The sequence below is a fragment of the Athene noctua genome, chromosome 4, assembly GCF_965140245.1.
Source record: "Athene noctua chromosome 4, bAthNoc1.hap1.1, whole genome shotgun sequence".
Lineage (NCBI taxonomy): Eukaryota > Metazoa > Chordata > Aves > Strigiformes > Strigidae > Athene > Athene noctua.
The window spans coordinates 36,396,388-36,420,522 of record NC_134040.1 but is presented as its reverse complement, the minus strand read 5'-3'; the positions used below and the strand labels follow the sequence as shown (position 1 = coordinate 36,420,522).

The window sequence follows — 24,135 nt, the reverse complement described above, 5'->3', positions numbered from 1 at the left end:
CCTTGATCAACAGTTTAAAACACTTGACTTTACATAGAAGCAGCAGGCACACAAGTACGTGTCCCTCTGTGTGGGAGAGCAGCCTCGTGCAGATGGGGCAGATGGCTGATACCAGGAGGCTGTTCAGTCAGCTTTGGTCAAATCTGCTGCCCAGCTGCTCATGGCACAGCTCTGCTCACAAAGCCCAGGATGCAAACTGTTTTTGGAAAACTCTGTATGGCCCAGCCACAACCCTTGTTTGGGCAGCACTTGGCTCCTCTTCACCTTCCTGCCTGCTCAGCTTTGGGTTCAGAAACCTCTATTTTTATTGCACTCATTCCATGTGCCCAAGTGATCCCCTGGAAGCGGGTATTAGTTTGACATCACAGCCCAGTACCAAAGACCTATTCAGATCAGCAAGAAACACTCACTGCAGAAACAGCTGTCACAGGTTAGGGGCATTAATGACCCTGTCTTGGAAGCTCTCCTTCTGAGTTAGGTCAGCAGAAAGGCTTACACAGGCATCTCTGACAAAGTAACACCTTGCTGCTTTTAGTTTCCACTTTCCAGAATTGAACACTTTTTCAATTTTCTTACATGCATCAGAGCTTGGAATGAGTAAGTTGGACAAAAGCATGCAGAAACAAGCCTTACCGTTACACAGACAACAGGATAACCAGTGGGAGGGTGTGGATTCTCTTTGCTTTTAGCAGTACTGTCATAATCAGAAGTGAGACAACCTGAGGCACAGCTGGAAACGTCACATCTGCAATGCAGTCCATTTCTTCAATGTACACAACAGCTTTACTCATCTGAGTTGAGAGAGAGAGAAAAGGTTATGTATACTGATAAAAATAAGGAATGGAGGGCAAAGGAGAATTGGTGCCCACAGCTTAATTTCTGTCACCAAACGCATTATGATTTTACCCAGGATTCTTTGATAAAATGGTGCTTTGTATTACAGAAGATTCACTCCTCAGCGGTTTTTACAGGTTTTCTACTTAAAACCTGTTCACCCGCAACCAGCTAAAAATTAAGGAAGAATTAATTCCCCAAGCACTAGGAAAAGGGAAATAAAATATTCCTGTTTTTCTTTAAAAAAAAAAAGAAAAAAAGGTTAGCCTTGGCACAAACACACACCCAATTCTCTCTCACTCCCCATCTTCAGCATGGCAGGAGGAGGAAATAGGGTGAGCAAGCTCGTGGGTCCAGCTAAAGACAGGGACATTGCTCACCAACTACACTAATGGGCAAAACACACCCAACTTGGGGAAAATTAGTTTAATTTATTGCCAATAAAGTAGATTTGGCTAGTAAGAAACAAAGACAAACATTAAACCACCACCTTTCCTCCTCATTTTCCCACGTTCAACTTTACTCCTGACTTCCTGTCAAAACCTTGCCACAAACATAAAATACAAAAACAAACCCCCAAACTCTCCTAATCTAATTCCAGAGACCATCTAGTAGCTTCAGCCTACACATCAATTTGGTATCACTTGACAGGCAGTTTAAGCTTTTACCAACTTAAAACTGTGTGTTAACTTTAGAGCCTCTGTTTTTAACAGAGTGGCCTACAAATTTATCAAGTATGATGTAATGGATCACAGGGCCATAGTTTATCTGCATGTAGGAATTTAATGTATATAATACTGAAGTAAGAAGTTGCTAGAGTTTGAGTCAAATTTAATCTTAAACACAGCCCAATATGGCAAGTGGTGCTCTTCAGAACTGTAGTACCTCTAACACTTGCTGTGCCCTCCTCTGCTTCACCAAAAAAAAGAAAGAAGTGGGAGACAAATCTAGACCCATGTGTCCCCATTCCTGCCTTCTCTGCCCTCAGACCTCCTACAATGGGAAGGGGTGAGAAGGCCTCACGGAGCTGTACTGGGGCCCACGAAGTGATGCAGAGCACTGAACAGAGCACCACAGCACGGCTGCAGCTGCTGCTGCCACAGCTCAACACACACCTTTAGAGGGCGACCAAAGCAGGATCTCCATTGATACAGGTCTGGTAGCAGCCAGAGACACTATTAATACAAACAAAACCTGCCAAGCACAGCATCTTACTTTCTTTTTTTATATTTTTAAATCTTTGATACTTTTCACCATCTGTAATGGGAAAAGTCAGAAGAGGTTTCTGCAAGCCAATTAGTGTACCATACTTTCCTGAGATGTATACCAATAACTTGGAAAGAATGAGAGCACTCTCCACTCCCAAACTATCTGTGAAGCCTTTAGTGGGTCCCACATAAAACTTGCAATTCAATGCTTCTAGACTTTGTTCAAAGCATGTGGATTTTCAGCTAACTTATACCAGTGCTTAGACAGGTATGCCCCAAACTAACCACAGGAGCATGAATACCAGGGTGTCATGCATGCTGTGAGTACATGGGCTTTTAGATGTTTTTACACAAATAAAAAAATCATCATTACAAACGGCAACTTTTGTTGTCAACAGTGGTTACCTGTGTCTCTGCTACCATGTTCTCATCAGCTTTCAGGTGGACTGTAAATGCTTCTCTCATTTCTCTTATGCCATCATACAGAATCTCTACTTCAACAAAATGATCAGTTTCTCCTTCTCTGAATTCAATATCTGATTAAAAAACCCAACAAATTAATGCAAAATCAAGAGCCAAATAATTATTTTCTTTGAGAATTATGTTCAAGTACAGTATTCTTTTGCAATAACTTGTTGGAAGACTTAAAATAACGTCATAATATAATACCCTAACATGATTTTGTGCCAAGACAAATAGCTTTCTTCCAAACACTTCCCGGGCGCAGTTCAGAATTAGTGTGGGCCAGGGAAGCAGTCTGCATGCAGAGATGCTGCTTCAGTGGCAAAGAATGTTCAACAGAGTGGGTCTGCAGGTCAAGGCTCCATTTGCAGTGCATGTTTAAGCAGGATCCAAAACACCTGCACTTTGAGCTGAAAAGTCAACATACTTGGCATTAATTAGGTCTTTATGAGACATGAAATCCCAAGACAAGAACGGTCTATTAGAAATAGGCATCTGTGGTCCTTCCTCTGGAAAACAAGCGGGGATTTCTTGCTAGGAGTCAGAAGGAAGTGGTACCCTTTTTTCTGACACCAGCCCAGTCAATAGCATGAATATTCAAGAAATGAGAGACCTCGTTTTACTTTAATCATATTCAAGGTCATACCTCCCTGGGAGATACTGTAGAAGAGTTACACCCTTAGGAAGTCTGCATAATCACCAGGCTATAAACTGTCCTGTGAGGGTGACACTCCATCAAAACCATGTCAATATGAGGAAAGCAAATCAAAATGCAGTAGGTCACATAAAAAGAATATGAGTCTGTAACCTTGAAGTCTGGACTCCTTCCTAGAAGACAGGGGACCCAGGTGCCAGCTCCCAGGAGTGGGCTTTCCTATGAAAAGCATGCTACCACTGGCATCTCCTTACTGTAATGCTTAGGGCAGATGTCTATTCCACACTGCAGGATGATGAAAGCAGAATAAATCTAGACAATTGCCTTAAAATAGTAGAACCAGGAACGTGAGCCTATCCTTGTATCAACTGTCTATCAGAACAATATCCCTACCCTCTGCCACCTCAGGAGACCCAAAGGCAAAGCTCAAGAACCAAATTCTGCTCATACACATCACTTAGGTAGCTAACAGCCTGAGCTAGGCTGAACTTTCATTCTTATGAAGAAATCAGGTGTTTGCAATCCAGGTTAGGAAATTCTAAGTATCCCACAGCAAACAGGATCTCACGTCCAATCCTATACTAATACAGTCCCTTACAGGTCCCACAACTACCTTGGAGAAAAACAAAAATAGGCAACACTCATATCTCTGATTCCAAAACATACAAAGTGAAGCAGGAACTCTTAGTCTAAAGTACAATACTTGTCATTTGGTTATCAAAACAAGAATTCAGCTCCCTGTCCAGCATTCATTTGCAGGAAGGACTTTTCCAAACTAATGTTTCCCATCCCTACACCCAGTGAAGCCCTCACCTTCTGACATTGGATTGTAGTCTTCTCCTGAGGTGGCTGAGCCATCCTTTGTGTGCACTCTGACAACAGATACTTTGGAGCTATCACTGAGGCGTAGAACATGGATTCTCACTAGTGCAATTTCTCTGGGTTCCTGAGGCTCCTGAACGCTGTTTTTTATTTCAGATAATTTAATCACTGGTTCTAGACAAGAAAAAAAAAAACACACAACAGAAATCTGAATATTTAAAAAAAAAAACCAAAAAACCAAACCTCATGTAAACTAGACCAAGTGCAAATATCTTATCTGAGAGTGGATAAACCAAAGGAAATGAGAAGGTCATAACAAACCTGAAAATTCAAAGTGATTGTCTGGCTATTATTTTATTTGGTTTATTGGCTGCAGTGTGGAATGATAGAAGTGAAATATTTCAGAAACTGGAATTCAGATAGACATTTGTAGCTATTATTAAAAGGAAAATACGTGATCCTCTGAAGTTTGCTTCAGTGGAGTCTAGAGTGGAATATTTAGAGATAAAATGTTTAGCTTTTGAAAAAAGCAGTACTTTTATAAGTTATTTATTCTAATGCCTTGTCAAAGGTATGGGATAAATCTGATTTTCTTAAATTACTCTCTACGACTTGTAAGGAGTCCATTTTACAGCATTATTAATTATATTGGTTTTGTTTGGTTGGGGTTATTTGGTTTGTGATGTTTTGGGTTTTGGTTTGGTTTTGTTGTGGGGTTTTTTGCCTTTTTTTTTTTTTAAAACTCATCTTGACATTTTCAGATTAATAAACTGTACCATCTGTACATAAAAGTCCCTATTATATTGCTGAAAGTTTTGTGAGTTTGACCCCAGCATCCATGATTCTTCAATTTAGTCAAATTTATGATACTCTTATCAAAGCAACACATACAGAGCAATAAATGGAATGGAAAATAAACAAGAGGATTTCTCTTACCATTATCTCACAAAAGGCAGAGCACCAGTGATGCATTGAGAATACATTAAAAAGGTGCAAATTCAAAACATAAAATAGTTGACAGTTTGTTGAAAATCTTGGTACTGGGTACTTTGAAAACAAACTGAATGGAATTAGTCTCATTTTCCTGTTTTAGCTACACATATAATCAACAATTAACACAAAACTCACTGTCTTCTTCATCCTTAATCTTGATCATGGTCTCCTTCTGATCCCCAATGGAAGCACCAAAAGTAGAATTACTTTTTGGTGTTCCAAGCACCAATCTGAATTCCTCCTCCTTCTCATAAATTACATCATCCTCCAGAGTTACCACCTAGGGCTTCTTGGTTTCTCCTGCAGAAAGGTACGAAACATTCTTCACAGGAGTGCAAAAGACCAGGATAAAAACAAAGCAAAAACCCCAAACTTTTTCAGGCTTGCCACAGAAAAGACAGTCTCAAGAACACAGCAGCAGAGACTAGTGCTGACTGGAATCCTTTTTTTTGTTGTTGTGTTTGAGTCAATCTCTGCTAAAGAAAAATCCCATGGCTCTGCTATAGGAGGAACTAAGCAGCATCCTGTGCACCATTCAGCAGGGTGTTGTATGGCAAAGAACCGGCTGCTCTGACTCTCCTCTGCTGAAGGCACTGTATCAATGTTATTCCTGCTTATTCTCATGAACAAGTGCTATGCTGAAAAGCATAGCAGAGGATGTTCAGTATTACCGAATTCTTTATTGTCCAGCTTCAGCCATAATAACCTTTGAAAGTGCTGCTGCCATAGTCACAAATTGTTGGGATTCCAGAGGGCTTTCTGTGAGAGAATGGTCATATGAGCAATCCTGCGTGAGAACAAGACTGATAAGAGCCTCAGCCTGAGCAAGAATGCGATAAGGATGTAACCCTGAATGGGGGGGGAGAAACTCGATGAGACAAACAACCCCCGGAAGGGGTTGGGACGGAAGAGGGAGTTACACAAGGCAGGGAGCCTGGCGAGGCTGATGTGGCACTTTTTATCCAATCATAAGAAGGTTTAAAGCGCGGGCTAAGTTGAGGACTTGTCCTTCATGTTACTCACATGTGTGGGAGAACATTATAAAAGGGCTTTCTTAGTTGTAATAAACGGGCATTGCTTGATCACATCGGTCGTGTGTGTGCTCAGCTCTCCCGCAGGTGGCGCCCAATGTGTGGCCTCAAGACTGGCACAAAGTCTTCACTGAGGAGGACTCGTTAAAGTGCAATCTGAGGGGGAGAAAGCTGGTCGAAATATCCAGGCACTGCGGTGTCTAAAGGCGAGAATCAGCACGTTGTAACTTTAAAAGGGAAAGTGAAAGGAAAAAGATAAAAGGGCGATATTGAAGATAAAAGATCTGCGAAAGGCGGTGGCTGGGGAGGAATGGGGACTACTTTTGCCAAGGACTAACAGGCAGTGGTGAAACTCCTCCAGTGTATCCTCTCTATGAGGGGGAAAAAATATGATAAGTTCACTCTGGAAGGTTTAAGATGGAGCCGAGTAAAGGGACATATCTACCTGGGAATCTATAGGGAAACAGCTTTAGGATTTGATCAGTGATGGAGTTAAGTCAGTGGTTAATGTCACCACTTCGATAAATGAGGGCTGCCAGCTGTTCATTCTTCTCATTTGCCACGTACATTGGTTCTTTGAACTGGACTTTGGGTACTGACAACAGAACATGATAAAAAGGATAAAAAGTACCCTCACACATGGGTGCAAAAATAATAATTCTCCTCAATTTAAAAAAAAAAAAAAAAAAGTAATAGTTTTCTTTAACTTAGCATTTTATTTGTTAACCTTTTACAGTAAACTGAAGAAAGCTCAGATTTACACATGCTTTTTAAACACAGATTTTGAATCTAGACAAATTGAAATACTTAACTGGTCCATGGCAACTGATTTCTAGTTTAGTACTAATTCTGTCACCAGTCCTCTCACAGTAGCTTAAACTTGGTGATTTCACAGTGAAACTGTAACCACTCTTCAGAGTTCTGTTGGAGAATGAGTTTTCCAAAACAATACAGCTTTTTTAAGTCTTTGAAGTTCTGTGAATTTTCAGACCTGAGACCGCTAAGAGTCATCTTGGTTTATTTACCAAGTGCTGGAGAACCTCTCAAAATTGTGCTGTGTTGAGTGTTGCTTACTTTTAAAGTTTTACACCTACCTTTTTTCTCCCCCTTAATGCTCCCCTAGAAGAGACAACACAGAAAAAGCTTCATTCAATAGCATGAGCATCAATATCTCATAATTATTTGAAAAACTTAGCTCCCCACAATTTTTAGAGTTCAAATAACTGCACTAGGGAAAAAAAAGTTTAATCTCTTTGGCTTCTCTACCTTCAAAATTAATATTCATTCAAATAGCCTTAACACACCAGGCATAAGCATGTGTACTTCTAGCTCACAGCACAGTTCCACTATTATGTTAACTTGTCCAAAACACTGTCTTCAAGTACATAATGAGAAGGAAGAGAAGCCAGAGTAAAGAACCTGCCCTGAACTATAGTCCTGTATTCCAACTTGGGGTGTAGCACACAGTTGTTAATACTTATAATGTAGTTGGGGTAAATGATATATCGCAGCATATACACACGTAGTAATTTATGCTACTGCCAAAAGAGCTCTTCCACCTTCTAAGTGCACTTAAAACACAAAGAGAAAAAATCCTTGAAAAAAACTGTCCCCCACTCCCTTTATACTTACAGTCAGTGACGTGTCATTGATAAAGACAGTGGCTTTGCTGGGCTCTCCAAGCACTGCATTCGTGGGCATGCAGAGAACTAGTTCAAACTTCTCTGAACCTTCCAGAATAGGCTGGCTCAAATCATCGAGGATGATCACTCGTAACACTTGCATGTTGACTCCTGGTGTAAAATCCAGGTTACGGCGGATGCCCACATAATCAAATCCAGCTGTTTGGGAAGCAACGAGACTTGTATGGTCAGTTACTACTCTATGTTAACATTCACTTGTACATTTGTGAAATGTGTTCATAGCTGTTTCTACTGCTATCCTGAAGAAAATTCAATTTAGATTTGTCGTGTGCAAATCAATTTGGGAACAATGAATATACAGTGCAAAACACACACAAACGCATATCTGGATCAACATTCACTCTTTATGCAAACAGCACAGTTAAAACTTGTTTAAGACCCCTTAAACTGCAGACTAACAGGCTACAGCATCAACAACACACAATAGACCTCATATCCACAGCAATTTAACCCTTTTGCTCAAGTCTGGACAACATACATGGGGTTTTACTTAGTTATTTACCTTTAAAGAAGCTGATATCTGTGCCAGCTGTATCCTAAGAAAAAGCGTCTTGCACCAGGCTAGATCACTGAGCTTAAAATCATGCTGTTACCACTGTCTCATCACTAAAAGAAGGAGGCAGCTTCAGCGCAGGTAAAAACACCTAGAATGACTTTTTTTTGTGTATGCATGAGACTATTAAATCTAAACTGGAAGATGTATAATGGTTTCACTTCTCCCTTCCACTTGTGTCCCATTGTTTCACTGAGATTCTATTTCCATAATTTTACATTCTTTTTACTCAGAGTGTTCCTGCCTATCCCCTTTTAAATGTTCTATTTGCTGCTTGTAATAACAGCAATTCCTTCCCTTCTTTGTCACAGTATGTTTAAATGTACATACTTAAAAGCAACTGTGCCTTTTTCTTTTACATATCATTTTGCAGCCTCTGGATTAGAGGCAAGGAACACTGAACCTTCATAAAAGCTGAACTCCCTGGTTGGCTCTGTGCATTATGAAGAACCACAGTTCTTGCACAGGTTTTGTTTTCCTTAATCAAATACTGTGCACATAGGCATTTCATATACAACCACATTAATTTTTTTGTGTGTGTAAAACGCTATAAAAAATAAATAGCTCTAAAAAAACCCCCACATAATAATAACATAACATAATAATAATAAGTAACATAACATAATAATCATAAATAACTCAATAAATAATTAAAATTAGGAAAAAAGTTAATTAAGAAGGTATTTTTTCCAAATCTCATAACTAGGCTTTACAGAAATGATTTTTTAAAAAAACTAAAAATACAAGATTAGAAATGCAACATTAGTTTGCTACTTTATGCACAACACAGAAAATCCTGTAGGACCCAAACATATTTTTTTCATCTTAATAGTGAGTCTTCACATATTTGTCACACACATTGTTGCTAATTGCTTCTCTGTTCCTCAGAGAACTGTAGCCAAATTCTATTTTCATATATGTACATTATAAGTTAATTAACTGTACCTTCAAACATACATGCCGCATTACTAGTTGCTCTAATTTTTTATTTTTGGTAGCGAGTCTGACCATCTATCACACACATAATAAAAAAGACAATTTTGCTTTCAGCTTGATTAATATGAAAATTTCTGAAGCCTTACCTGTCTCTTGCCAGCTTGTCATCAATTTGTTGTGCTGAACAAAGAAATTCTTGTTAATGCAACTGATTTCCTTGGCACCCAGCAGTTATAACTGCTCCTTAGAATTAATTTAGCAGCTAGCAAGTCAAGCACCATATTTAAACAGCACCACAAAATTTTGGCCAGTCTAAGTATTCCAAAAGTCTGGTAGGGAAAATGACTTTTCATTAGGACTGAGAAACAAAACAAGGGTTTTACAGACACAGTCACCAGAATTTGGGTATTTTGTGTCAGTGTTGGACAGAGAAAATCTTTGGAGGTCACAGAGGTCATGCCTTCCAGAATTTCTCCCACGGTAACTGAGGCACCCTAAAATCTCAGCTATACCAGCTCTCATAGATAAATAAAGCTTCCTTGGCTACTGTACTGATAGAATCATTTCAGGGCAACTGCAGGTTTATGCTGTAAATTCAGTTTTATTCCAGGGAGACACAGTGCTATAAAGACAACACTCTCACTCCAGTTGTTTCACCCAGTGTCTGCTGTGAGTTGAGGTGCAAGTAAATTAATGACCATTTTATTCACGTTCAGAAAGTAGGTGAGCTTAGCTGAGCTGTCCTTGCCATACACAACAGGGTCACAAATATCATGTTTCTACCTGATAAATCCATGTCTTATGTCTTTTACTTAAATTTTCCAGCCCATATATACACTGAAGATAAACAAAAGTGAACGCCAGGTATCCCATTTTCATGCTGTCATGTCCCTCACACACGCTCCAAAACAACCTAAGCAATTTTTTACGTAACTCACCCTCTGCTGACGCTGGTTCTGTTTTTCTGGAACTCACTGTGACAGAAGCTGCTTTGGACAGATCTGTTCCAGTCCTCCAGACACGAATCTCCACATAACCAGCACTTTCATCCACTTGATATTCAGTGTTAGCAAAGTACAAAGCAGGTTCTAAATACAGAGAAAAATGCATATATGTTTGAAAGAGCTTCTTTGGCCTGCTCTTGTGCACATGTGCTTAACTCTCCAGTCTGACTTTTAGTGCTTAAACTTTGCAGTTTGACCTTTAATATATTTTTAAAAAGGCTCCAGAATTACCAATTTCCCCTGCAAATTCCAGTAATATCTACTGTCCACTTACATAAATACACCTGCCTACAACTTAACATAAGGGGGTTTTAATCCTTTAAAAAACCAACTAAACACTCCTTGAATTAAGTAAATAAAGTGTTGTATCTAAATATTTTTTATTTTATCTGCAGCTGATGGAGATCTTTCACAGCCAGCTGTTTACCTTACCATCTGAAGTAAAACAGCCACTTCAAGAATTGTGATTATGTAGCATAACACAGACATAAGACATGGGATAGTTCGTCCATTACATTTTTGCTATGTAAACTAAGGCAGAAATATATTTTTAAATTTAATATTAAAGGAAGTAGATATCTAAATATACCTTCCCCCCTTCCTAAAAGATAAAGGCAGTTTGCAGGATTTCAAGAGTTCAGACTTTTTAAAAAAATAGTTTTCAAAGCATACATTTGACATCGATATAGCAGATTAAAGGGTTACAAGCTGTTTTTTTCTTCAGTGTGGAAAACTGACTTCAGTTACTCATAGGGAATAGAAAAAGTTGCACAATCCAGGTCATGGAAAAGGTCAATATTAAATCGGGTTTAAGCAGACTCTTGTTTAGTGTAAGAGATCAAACATCACAAGACTCTCAAACCAGAGCCAATTTAGCTGCCTTTCTGAATACCCATCAAGAAGAATGAGGAAGCACACACTGGAGACACTTTATACCTGCTGCTTTTACTAACTAATGGATAGAGTCTGCTAAATTCAATATATGGCCTCCTTTACTTTTGTCACCTAAACAATAGTAAGCTTTATCGTCCTATCAGTATTAATAAAGCCTGACACATTTTGTCTGTGTTGTATATTATTACTAACCTATACGAACACAATGTAGAGAACCTCTCCAATACCACAGTAACATTATTTTAGCACAATAGCCAGTATCTTCTTTAGTGGAACCACCAGCAGTTGTACAAAAGCCTGGCATTCATTTAAGACACTGAATATCTGTTGTACCTCTTGGGGAAAATCAAAGAACTCTGAAAAGCTTTAGAAGTTGTGATTGTTGTCTCCTACAGTTAAGCAAATGGAAGCTTAGAGTAAAACAACATGGTCCATAAAGAGTTTTTAATTTTCTGGTGTTTTCCAGAGCTCAGTTTACTACTGGTTTTAAAGCAAATTTTACAAAGGGACAAACAGTTTTCAACTACTCAATGTGCCAAGTAGAACACAGAAAAATACACAAGCTTTTCTACATAATGTCAAGCAATTCAATAATAGAAGTACCTCATCCTAGTAATAATTTTTATTCTGGATCTTACCTTCCCAGACCTAAATAAATGATCATTTGTGAATGGGGGAGGATATCTAGCTAAGTTCTATTCTCAACAGGGACAGACTGTATTGCTCAGTTAATGTGTGAATTTTACATTTGCCTAGAGGCACTGTCTCCTTCCTCCATATATATGTAAAAACATCAGAACACCATCTGGCCCATACCTATATAAAGATTTCCACTCCAGCTTGCAGGCACCTTTGGATACTTACCGTAATTTTCTTGAGCCACTGAACTGCAAACCTTCACATTACCATCAGAGCAAACCCTAATAATCACAAAGACTTACTGTATAAGCAGATGAGGTCTTCAGCACACAGTATTAAGGAAGGTACAAATGTTCCAAGCAGGACTGAATTATTTTCAACCTTTTGACAGATTACCCTTAAAAAGGCTGAAACAATTCCTTCCTTATTCAGCCTAGCAGGTTGTCTAACAAAGCAAAGCTTTTGCATGCAAAACTCAAGAGAAAGGTTGGAGAATGAAACCAGACACTTGATGGTGGGTTAAATAGTTTAACAATACACAAAGCTCTTTAAAAATGTGGTTTTTTGAGGGACATATCTATTCATCAGGACTGCATAACTTACTTCTAGCTAAAAAATGCAACCTGTGGGGGACTGGAGGTGTTGGCTTTCTTGAAAAATTGTTTTTTATTTCTTGAAGTATTTTTGTGTTTTAAGAAGGGTATCACAACTGAAAGTCAAACTCAATGTCTCATTTTACGTCAATTAAATACTTCAAGATGCTTTCAAATAAAATTTTGCCTTGCCTAAAGCAGTATCCCAGCAGTTTTAATCATCAGTTATTGGCCAGTTTTGGCAATTCTTCCCCTGCTGTGACAGGTAAGAGTTTGAAAATGATCACATTCCCTTCCCACTGGCTATGCATTTTTAACTATATGTCTTCCCCACACTGTAGGGAGAAAAGTAGGAATCTAAATATACAAACTTACATGCCTTTTTGTCACAGCTAATGGATTATCAAGTGACCACTGATGCTCATTACTCATTACAGTTCTGTTTGTGTAAAGCACAGAAAGAGTAAATCCTCACAAGGCAATAGCAACACTGCAGGTTATACTGGTGTCACGGGGACCAGGATCCTCCTACTTCAGTGAGTGGGCAGAAAAATCATTGGGGTCCCCCACCAGGAATGGAAAAATAATTTAGAAAAATACAGCTTGACAAATGATGCTACAATTTTGGCAACATTTCACGACAATGATCACTGCAAAGTATTTACTTCAGCAAGAGTAATCAATAATCCTTGTAGTTAAAATTATTATTCATATCTTTTTTAATGTAAAAAAAATTATTGTAATATGATGTAATCTATTCTTTCTAATTTCTTTTTCCCCTCTGAAAGAACTGTCTGAGATTCTAGTTTAAAAAGTAGACTGGTTAATTTTCTCTATTTACATAGAAATCTGCTTTCAAATATCAAGTCCATCAATTTCCCTTAGGCAGAGCTTAATGGATTTTCAAGTACAGGTTGCAATTCTTTTGAAGTTTTAAGAGATCAGGCAGTTCGGCTTACTGTGGTCCATGATAACTGTCTTGAATTGGACATTAAATAGCAACCTCCTTAATTGTGAGAGTAAATTTTTTTCCCCTTGAATGTGCATACTGTTTGTACAATTGTATGGACTGCAACATTATAACTTCAGATGTCGGTGCTGCTCCTTCTGATAACAAGCTTTTTATTCTGAAATACGGCTTAAGGAAATGCAATAATCGTCATATCATTCTTATTACAGTCATCTTTCCCATTTCTATTATACTCACCATAAATTGTCATTTTAAATTGTGCTGAGCTTTTTATCATTCTCCTTGCTGAGAGAATTTGAAATGCTTGCTGCAACGATCCAAAGTTTCTTAATCTTGTTGTATTCTCAATGAAAAATACAGAGCAAACAAATACTTTTGTTCATTTCCAAGACAAGCAGATGAAGATAAAAATAAGTAATGCTATATATTTTTTTTATCTTTCAAAGGAATATGTTTCCCATATAAATATAGTACAATGAGAGAGAATTGTTCCTTGGATACCGTGACTTGATATATTCAACAGTATCTTCTCTGTCTTCAAAGTTTCTGAATATCCAGTCTAGATATATCTACTCTCCCAAAAATAGTAGGTATAATAAACATCAGTCAACAGGCTATTAAACATTTGAGGTCCAGCCCTCAAGGAAGATGACACTTGTGACTCAATTATTACAATGAATTAATCACTTGTCTCTGAAACACAATCCATTCTTAGTATGGAGCCCAAAGATAACTTCAGTACTCTTAAATTCTACCAAGGCAGTATATTTTAGAGACACATACCTTATTTAGGATTTCAAAAGCTGATACACCAAGTGAAAAAAAAAAAATAAGGAAAAAAGAAAAGCCGTTTTATAAGGGGAGGTCATTTATGTATTTATGCTTTTCTTTCCCTTTTATGATGGTCCCTGAAGAAATCATTACATTAATTACTGAACATTTAACTAAGAAAGCAAAACAGCATCTGAGGTAACTAGTAATCTTTAGGAAACAATAGTGATTTTAATAATGAAATACCACAAAACAATTTAAAAATCAATTTTCCTTCATAAAATAATAGCTCTAAGTGTTAGTTTGGCCTGGAAAGCCAGCCAATTTTCTAGGGGTTTTTTGGGTTTTTTTAGGCTGTGGTCCTGAAACCTGTTCTACCTGTGATGCCACTTAAACACTCAAGCAAAGAGCTAACGTGGATTTCCACTTGCTTAGAAAAATCACAAACTGTTTGCACTTAATTCTTCAAAGCCATTTACTGAATAGCCAGACCCTTTGCTCAGCCAGACACGGACAGGACAGTGTGCTCCCAGGTGCCCACATTACAGGAAAATGACACACAACTTCTAGTTTACTGGTTTAGGATTAAGGGTCTACTACAAAACCTGCACTGTTCTCTGGCCTGGAGACACCCTAGATCAAAGGCTTTATGTCTTGACTATTAACTTGCTGTTTCTTGAACTAACACTTTCCTTTATTTGTTACTTGATGCTACGAGAATGTGGAGTAATAATTAGAAAGATTTAAGTTTTAAACTTTTTCATGCACTAAGCTATAAGAAACTGCATATAACATGATTCTGTGAGGTAGCCTGTGGCAGACCTCTCCTTATGACATTGACAGCAAAATTTTAGGACTTTTTTTCTTTATAAAGTCATTTTTCTCTTTAAGGAATCCCTGGGTATATGCCTCCCAAACCATACTTCAAGTTTTGATCAATGCCTTCCTCACCTTTTCTCTCCCAAATGTCTTTTTTTTAAAAAAAAAAAATAGTTGAGAAGAAATGTATTTGTTACTTCAAAACTTACTAATGTTAAGCAATACCAATACTAATACCACACAATAACCTGCTTTCTTTGTATTTGATCATCATCAGATGTGGAATGCTGTGAATAAAATTAGCATAAGATATTTGCTTTTATATATATATATATGACAGGGAGTGTTCACAGAATCTCATCATGGGTGAACAAAGGAGCAAAGTAATGGTTCCCAAATTACTTTTATTTAGAAAAAGTGCGAGGAGTACTTCCTGTGTTGCTTGTTATAGCAAGGAACACATTCATACTGCATATATCTGTATGTGGTCATAGCTCCACACTTCTCCACACTATGAAAAAGGCTTTATCTTGCTATCAGCAAAAGCTCCATTGACTGCACTGATGTAGTCTAACACCTCTGTAGGTATTTGAGCACTTATGATGTAATTATTCAAGCTTATCTGCTGTTGTGCCCTTTACTTAAACCCAGCCATATTTTTACCATCTGTACTTACAAATGAAGGGGTTCAGAACTCAGACCTTGCCATGGAGGACTATGCTTAGTAGTTTGCTGTAAGGTTATCCGCTTTTTATTTAAACTGTTAAGCAGTTCATAAACCTGTAAAATTCTGGAAGTGATGCCAATATTATGGACATTTCTGTAAAAATTTGTAATATAAAAAAAGGCCACAAATGCAAAAAATGTGTGTCATGTTCCAGGTTCATTTATATTAAAGCTAATCATGGCCTGAATCAACATTTATGCTGAGTATGGTCACTTATCCATACAAGTAGTTTTGGAACACTATCAGATTCTAACAACAAAATTTTGCATTTTCCTCTTTCTAGGGCTGGCTAACACAGGATTATTATTATCCCTTAGGGCTGCAAATAATTCTTTTAAAATTTTAAAGTCTTTGTCTCTCAATTTCTTTCTTTTTCTCCTTATAGGATTATCCGGTCATTGTTAGAGGCATCACAGCACACGTCATCATAACTAACTTGACCAAAGGACTGTGTGAATAGAGTCACATCCCATATCAAAGCTGTGCTCAGCTTTTCTCCAGGTGGAAAGAGGCACCTTGAGTCTTACTATTGTATTATTCCTTTGCTGAGTCTAAAAATCATTCCAAGTTTGGTGTGCATACTTCAGCTGTAGGCATATTGCACTTTACAATGAGAAACTGTATCTGTTTAAACAACCTGTTTTTCCCAGTATTAACAAAAACCCTTAAGTGTTCCTCTTTCAGACACAACCAGGCATATGGCTATGAATTAGGGCAATGAAGCTGGTGCAGGGTCTGGAGCACAGGTCTGATGGGGAGCGGCTGAGGGAACTGGGGGGGTTTAGTCTGGAGGAGAGGAGGCTGAGGGGAGACCTCATGGCCCTCTACAGCACCCTGACAGGAGGGTGCAGAGAGGGGGGATGAGTCTCTTGAGCCAAGTAATAAGCAACAGGACAAGAGGGAATGGCCTCAAGCTGCACCAGGGCAGGGTCAGACTGGCTCTGAGGAAGTATTTATTTGCAGAAGGGGTTGTTGGGCGTTGGAATGGGCTGCCCAGGGCAGGGGGGGAGTCCCCATCCCTGGAGGGGTTGAAGAGTCGGGTTGACCCAGCGCTGAGGGATCTGGTGGAGTTGGGAACGGTCAGTGTGAGGTTCATGGTTGGACTGGAGGATCTTCAAGGCCTTTTCCAACCTAGACGATTCTGTGAAATCTTTTTCACTTTAATGGACTGTAGGACTATGCACTGTAGGAGTGGTAAGTATATATGCTTATCCAAAACAGTACTGTATTAGAAACTTGGTGGATGAAGGTGCCATTCTGCAGAAAAAACAAAACCGGTGAAACTCTTTGAAACTCAAATTTTACACATTGATAAAGAAGGCTGTGCAGTTTCTTATCAATCAATCCAGTGCCAGCAGTCTACTTCCAGGTCAGATCAAAATAGAGTGGCAGCTTCTTTTCTGTCTGTTCATTCAAAATGGAAATAGTCTTACAAAGTGATGCATTCTTAAAAGACTCTTCATTTCAGAGCACACTTTAAGAAACTGGGCTTCAACCCTGGCTATCTTTCCATATGATGTAGGCTGAGTCCAGAATTACCCAGAATTTGTCTGATGATAGGTTATTAAGTATTTTGCTGGATGGTACTCTTAGAAAGAAAGCTTTATAACAAAGAAGTAAAGAAAGTGAATATATGATAACCTATCAAAGTTGTATTGAAAAGTAGAAGCATGATAATTTTTTGTCAACTAATATAATTGTCTATGTGGTAATTTAGCTTTGTGTATATATAAAATAATTTTCTATCTATTGAAAACTGCATAGGAAAATTTTTGATCTGCTGATAATAAATTATTTTGTTTTTCATGAAAATAAAAATCTGGTCATTGAGTCAGGTAAAGAAAACAACACTTTCCTTGCCACAATGGCTTAGTAATGCATTATTTTCTTTTCCTATTCTCTGAAAAAGGTAAAGAAGCCTTTTGACAAATCTCATCAATTTAAAGACTGTGATACTCTTAATAACTTCATTGTCACGGCACATTCGCTTCTGATGTAAATCCTTTGGCCTCAGAGAAATTACACCAGTGATTATTTTGGCTCATTCATGTTCCCTTTGAGAAAACATTTTTCCCCTCACCAATTTAACTGTGTCTGTTCTGACTAGTTGACTTCTGCAGGACATACAAAAGGGTAGAAATAAACAGTAGCTAATAGAAATATTCTCCTGTGTCTTTAGCTTCTACTTCATATAACAGTCAAGATTACTTTTTTATTGCAGGACACAGAAATCAGCCCCCAAATTCTCATTATTTATAAAGTTAATCAAAAGCTCAAAAAAATCAGCTCGCTATATCTTAAATACTGAACCTGACCATGTATCACATATCATCGTGTCTAATCACGGTACAAAACTCCTGCCTTATTTAGCACAATTATACTCACAAGATTGGATTAGCAAGAAAGACAGGGACTAGAAGAACAAACAGAAGTATGACAATGAAGTACATGGCTTTTCTTCTGCTTCTGTCTAATAGTATCAATTCTTGAAGTGAATTCTGTGTCTCTAATTTTATAACAAAGAAGGAAGACTTGCATTTCTACCTTAAAAGTGCTCTAGTTTTGACACTCTTGGAATTACCATGCGTGACAAATTAGCCTCTATTAATTAGCTTTATCTGATAGTATACACATTATTTTATTCTATAATACTTTCACAGAATTAATCTTATACCTGTGTAAACTACTGTAATCACAGGCTCTGCTGCAGTAACAGTAAATGTAACCCTTACAGATCTACTTCAGAGTAATAAAACAGCCATCTAGTCCTATGCCAGTGAAGAAAATCTAATCCTCAACTCCTACTGCAATAACAAAATAGTGTAAACTGAAGTGCAGGACACACATTTACACTGTATCTTAAACACAGTTCACATCTGTTCTGCCAGTTTTTCTACTGAGTAAGCAAATCATAGACCCAAGTTTTCAGCTGCTTAAAAAACAAAAACACAGTGAAAGAAATTATTTAATCAGTAAAACTTCCAAAGAGGAAAGTCCCAGCAAAACAAAATTGCTTCTTTACACTCACCATCATCTGTGTCAGCCAGAATTATTATTTTAGTGCTTGGGAATTCATTGCCAATTTGGCCACCCACTGGTATGCTCAGAGAAATATTGAAGGTCTCATCTCCTTCATAGAGAGAGTCATCAATAATGATAATACAACAGATTTTCTCAGTCTCATCCTTATTAAAATGAACGATGCTGCTATTATCTTCAGGACGTGAGATGTAGTCAGAGTAAGACAAGACAGTGGATGGTACTGTGCCAGTAGCAGAACCTATGGGGAGAGAAGGTAAAAAAAATTAATTACAGGGACTCAGGACTTTAAAAAAGTGGAAAAACAATAGGCCTTTAAATGAAACAAACACAGACAAAGTCTTTTATGCTGGAACTGACTAATAAATGTGCTTCGGTAAGAGGTAATGGCCTCAGGTTGCACGAGGGAAGGTTTAGACTGGTCCTTAAGAAGTATTTCTTTCCAGAAGGGGTTGTTAGTCGTTGGAATGGGCTGCCCAGGGAGGTGGTGGAGTCCCCATCGCTGGAGGGATTTAAGAGTTGGGTCGACTTAGCGCTGAGGGATCTGGTGGAGTTGGGAACTGTTAATGTTAGGTAAATGGTTGGACTGGATGATCTTCAAGGTCTTTTCCAACATAGATGATTCTGTGATGATGTGAAATCTTTCTCACTTTAATGGACTGTAAACACAAGAAATTACTCCTATTTATAATTACAACTTCTCCAGTAGCAAAGTGGCTCAGAGAGCTCTTACTGTCACCCAGCACTCTCACGAAACCATCCCTGCTCCCAATTCACCATTATTACCAATTATCTTGACTTAACCTTTTTGTGGGGTTGTACTTCAACCAGATGAGAGAAATGAGTCAACTAATTCCTCAGTGGCCTGCCCTGAGTCCCCAGGGATTTTCAGGGGACCTGAAGCCTGAGCAACCCTGTCCCACCTCACAGCTTCCCCTGCTTTGAGGAGCAGATCTAACTAAAGACCTCTCAAGCTCCCTTCTAACCCACATAATTCCAAGTACATTAGGTAGGCTGATTTTTCAGAGGTCATAAGTACATACAACATGCACTGATTACATTCCTTTACCACAGACAGGGGTTAGTAATGTGTCAGACAATAAGCAGGTTGAGAAAGAGTAAATGAGAGACAATGTCATGTTTACCATGCTTATCACATTTAAAACTTCGCAAAAAATTATTCTACTGCAGCATGTTTATGAAAACCACAGATCATGAGAACAATTACAGCAATTGTGCATTTGGGTAAATGGCTAGCCTACAAGGACAAAAATCCTTAAATAACTCAGTAAGATCTTCTGTGCCTCAAGGCACAAGAAAAGAGGGGAACACTCTGTTAAGCCATTATAAGTCACTGATGGAGGAACAAAAGCCCTCTGAATGCCTTATACTCTGAAGATTCCTGCCAACCACTCAGTCTGACTCTTACAGGTAAGGGTAAAATAGAAACAAAAGGTGTTAAAAGGATTTTCTGAACCAAAAGTTTAAACAAGTCACAGAACTGAGTATGTTCCCCCCATCTTCCCTGCCCATGAAGCACACAGAATGCTAGTATCTCAAGCTATGACCAGCTGACAGAAGACTTCTATATGAAAACCATTTGTTCAATCAAAATTTCCATATTTCACTGCTTAGGATAAATGCTAACCTCTATCTTAAGCTTGATTTCATTTATAAATGCCTTTACCTTATCTTTATTAAATCTATTTTTAATGCATATTTTAGTTTTGATTGAGTTACCTAATATATTTTATAATATCTACTACTTTTACAATATATAATATTTTCTCTCCTCTGCCATCTTGCTTCTTCAGTTTATAGCAGGCTTATTTTGTAGTCAAGAACTGTATTTGGAAAATTTAGGATTTAAATGAGTTGAAAAAAGAATAAGATTATCATCAATTACCTGTCTGTATTAACTATAGTATGAGTGACTATCACTGTGCTGAAAGTTAGTGCACCACCACAAACTTACATTCACACATCTCTGAATATCAAGTGAAGACAGGCTTGTGATCCAGATCTTGTATCTGGGTTCTAACCTAACCAAAACCCCAAAACCTCATTTGATTTCAGAAATGGTTTAGTTTTAAATCTATATCTCTTCTCTGTGGTTCATGACCAACTCCAAATATTTCCTTCTTTGATAACACAATTTCACAAGTGAGATAATAAGCATTATTAAGACCGATCATTGCTTCATGCTTCTGCATCAGTTATGTTTAAACAAAAAGTGATACTCAATGCCTGTAGCCTGTCAATTTTGAAATACTAGTTCTTGCTGAATCAACTAAAGCCTTGACTTGGCTTACTGCAACTACATAGTCAAAAAGCAAAACACTGACAACAGGAATCACCACCACCACTACCCCCCCCCCCACAGGGGACCTCAGTTCTCATTCAGGGTATATAGAAAGGTGCAGTGATCAGTCAGATCCTCAACAACAGGAGAGGTACAGGGCTTAAGACTGGAAGAATCCTATTTTCCCCTCTAAACATTCACTGCAGGGACAGGCATTTCCTCTTCAGTGGAAAAAAAATGGTGCCTCTTCAGAAAAGGTATACATATATGCATGTGTGTGCATACACACACACATATATTCTTACGGTTTGGGCTTTAAAACACTTTCTAAGCAGAGAATTAAACACACATAAGTTGCCTGCAAAAGTCACTTGTTCCAGCTATTGAAGTCACTGGCAGTACTTGCTGAGTAACAACAACTGAATTTGCTCTATTACTTACCTAAACATGAATATTATGCTGAATAATCTGTTACTTAGCTAGATAACATACCTTGGTGTGTAGAACAAATGACCATCAGGTCTTGACTGACATCTCCAGATCTTCTAAGAGGAACCAGCAATTCACCTATATCTTCCTCTATTCTGTATTCCATCTGAGGAATATACACTGTAAATACTGAAGAAAAACATGAGAGAAGGGGGAGCACCAAGGCTGAACACCTGTATTACATTACATACAGAGTATGAATTTAGCCAGGGAAGAGATTTAATAAGAAATACAAATTCCTTGTTCAGCAAAGTGAAGCTTTAAGACAAGGCTGAACCACAACAGAGCAAAGACAGATACAGGTACTCACAGGACCTGCAAGTGAACAATACAGCACCTAATCACAAATTCTCAGGGAACAAGAAGTGATACATACCATCACCAGGATCCACAACTTCAACCGTTGCTATTGCTGGAATCTCAAGAACAGCCATAACTGGATCAGACAGAACAATCTGGAATGTTTCAGATGCCTCGTATTCATTATCTGCAAATATCCTCACTCACCAGGTAGCTGAAGCCTGTCCTGGATTGAACTGGACCTGTTTCTGAGGTTTCCCCTTGAAATCTTTATCCTTTACTGCTGTACCATCTTTGGTTCCAATACCGGCATAAAAATTTGGAGGAATTATTCTCCCTTCATTTTAAGATTTTAATAAAATTAAAGAAACAACCACAAAAAATAGTTTAAAAATGCTAATCTGGCAGTTACTTCAGAAAAAAAGTAAGGATGGTTATATCATACTTTCTCTTATATTGTTGTATAGCTCATGAAAAATAGGTAATTAGAGTAGGACCCTGCCAACAGTTGTGTGTGTGTGTGTTAAGAATTGTATTTGCATGAAAAATTCCATTGAATTCACCTGCTGGGCACTTAAAACCATCAAAGTTACTGAGGCATGGGGTTATTTATCAAATATGACTGAACAAAACTGTTCAACAGTTTTCCCATCTATATAAAAATTAATGGAACAAGTTTTCCAGTTATGCCTTCAGAAAAGATGTATCAATCTGGTAAGAAGTATATTTGTCAATTAAGATGTCACCCACATAAAAAAAAAAAAAACAAAACCAAACACCAACCCCACTGCTCATCTCTTTCAAAGACAAATTAATCATTATATGTTTAATACTTTGTGGTTACAGTTTCTGTTACTACTCTGTGCTAGACTTGCACACATTTAAGATCTGTGAAGTACCTTTATCACTTTCAGCTGTACACTAAACGACTTTCATCTGTCCAAGTCTTGCTTCTGTAGATGCTCTCCTAGCTAAGTGAGTAAATAACTGGTCATTTGATATAGAATTCCAGTGCAGTGAGACAAAACAATGTTCTCAGGATTTACTGGGCCCACCACACTATGCAAATTTGTTGCTCTCTCCCACCCCTATTTTTTCTTCCTTTCTCTAAATTTCAATACTTAGTCAGATATCCATCCTCTCTTCTGGGGTATTATTCAAGCGGAATCTTTTCACTGTACGGGTTTTAAAGACTACACATTCCCATCTTAACAAAAAACACAGAGTGTAATTACATACAGATGCTGGGGCTAGAGATGTATTCAGCTAGTTCAAAAGTAAAATAGCAAATGAAGATTTAACTCAAAGTTTTGTTTGCTATTCAGATCAGACAGTTCTCTGCTGTAGCTCAAGAAAAGGATGACAAACCATGAATGTTTTGAAAGAGCAAAAACAATATCCAGAAATCTGAACGTGCCTTATTGAAAACTCACATGCAGGCTGCTACAACTGACATCAGGATTCATTCAGCTTTTACTACTTAATGCAGCACAAGCACTCTTTTTTTTTTTTTTTTTTTTTGAGACTGTACCATACATAAAAATATCTCTCAAGAAGGCACTCAAGAAAATATTTTTAAAAATAAAAAGAGTTGTTACACATTTTAAAGCCTGCTTATTTTTACAGCTAGGTTTCTTCGTTTTAATCAAAGGTGCACACATACTGGCAGAATCCAACTGTGGATGTAATGAAGTGAAGATCTGTAACTCACCATGGGGTTTTGAAATTCATTAGTACCTTTGGGTTTCAACCCAGCATTCATTCAAATACATGAGCATCTTTACACTAAGGTTCAACATCAGCAAATACAAGTCACCTTACCTCCCCAGTTGAGAATGATTAATCCTTCTGAAGTCAATGGCCTCTGTGTGTGTGAGAGAATCTGATGGCTAGCAAAGAGCTTCTGAAGGCTGAGGAGTGTGAAATCATTCCTAAATTATTTAATTCCTAAATCATTCACAAATTCCCACCAGTGTTCTATTCTACAACTGTTTAGATTTTAAATGCCTGATTTAATTAATAGTCAGATGAGAGTGAGATATATTTGTGTTGCACAAAGCAAATATTTTCATGCATGGGTTCAAATGATGAAAGACCTGGAACTTTAAACCTTTTTTCTTTTTGCTTGTTTTTAAATCGGGGAGAAAAAGACCTTTCTGCTCAGCACTCCTTGAGTCGCTCCATTGGTGCAAAGAATTCTGTGATTCCTACTTTGCAGAACTGTCACGACTGGGTACTCTGCTACCCCATAATAGCACACTCATAATGTTAGTGTGCTCTACATCGGTCACCTCTGCTAGCAGACAACCCTTCGAGAATTTCTAGTAGCTTTTGGATTTTCTCATAGCGAAAGGCCAGCATAACGCTGCCCTTGTAAAGTGAGTTTAATAA

At 38.0% G+C, this 24,135-nt stretch overlaps 1 protein-coding gene across 1 annotated transcript in view; it reads right to left on the bottom strand.

Annotated features, from left to right (window-relative positions):
• The window catches only part of FREM3 (FRAS1 related extracellular matrix 3), a 77,316-nt gene that overhangs the window by 15,318 nt on the left and 37,863 nt on the right, over window positions 1-24,135 (bottom strand). The window contains 12 exon segments of the mRNA XM_074904296.1: window positions 634-704; window positions 707-791; window positions 2,448-2,578; window positions 3,973-4,155; window positions 5,110-5,296; window positions 6,159-6,205; window positions 7,100-7,124; window positions 7,638-7,846; window positions 10,136-10,285; window positions 18,643-18,894; window positions 21,448-21,573; window positions 21,821-22,051. Coding sequence (XP_074760397.1) covers window positions 634-704; window positions 707-791; window positions 2,448-2,578; window positions 3,973-4,155; window positions 5,110-5,296; window positions 6,159-6,205; window positions 7,100-7,124; window positions 7,638-7,846; window positions 10,136-10,285; window positions 18,643-18,894; window positions 21,448-21,573; window positions 21,821-22,051 — 1,697 coding nt within the window.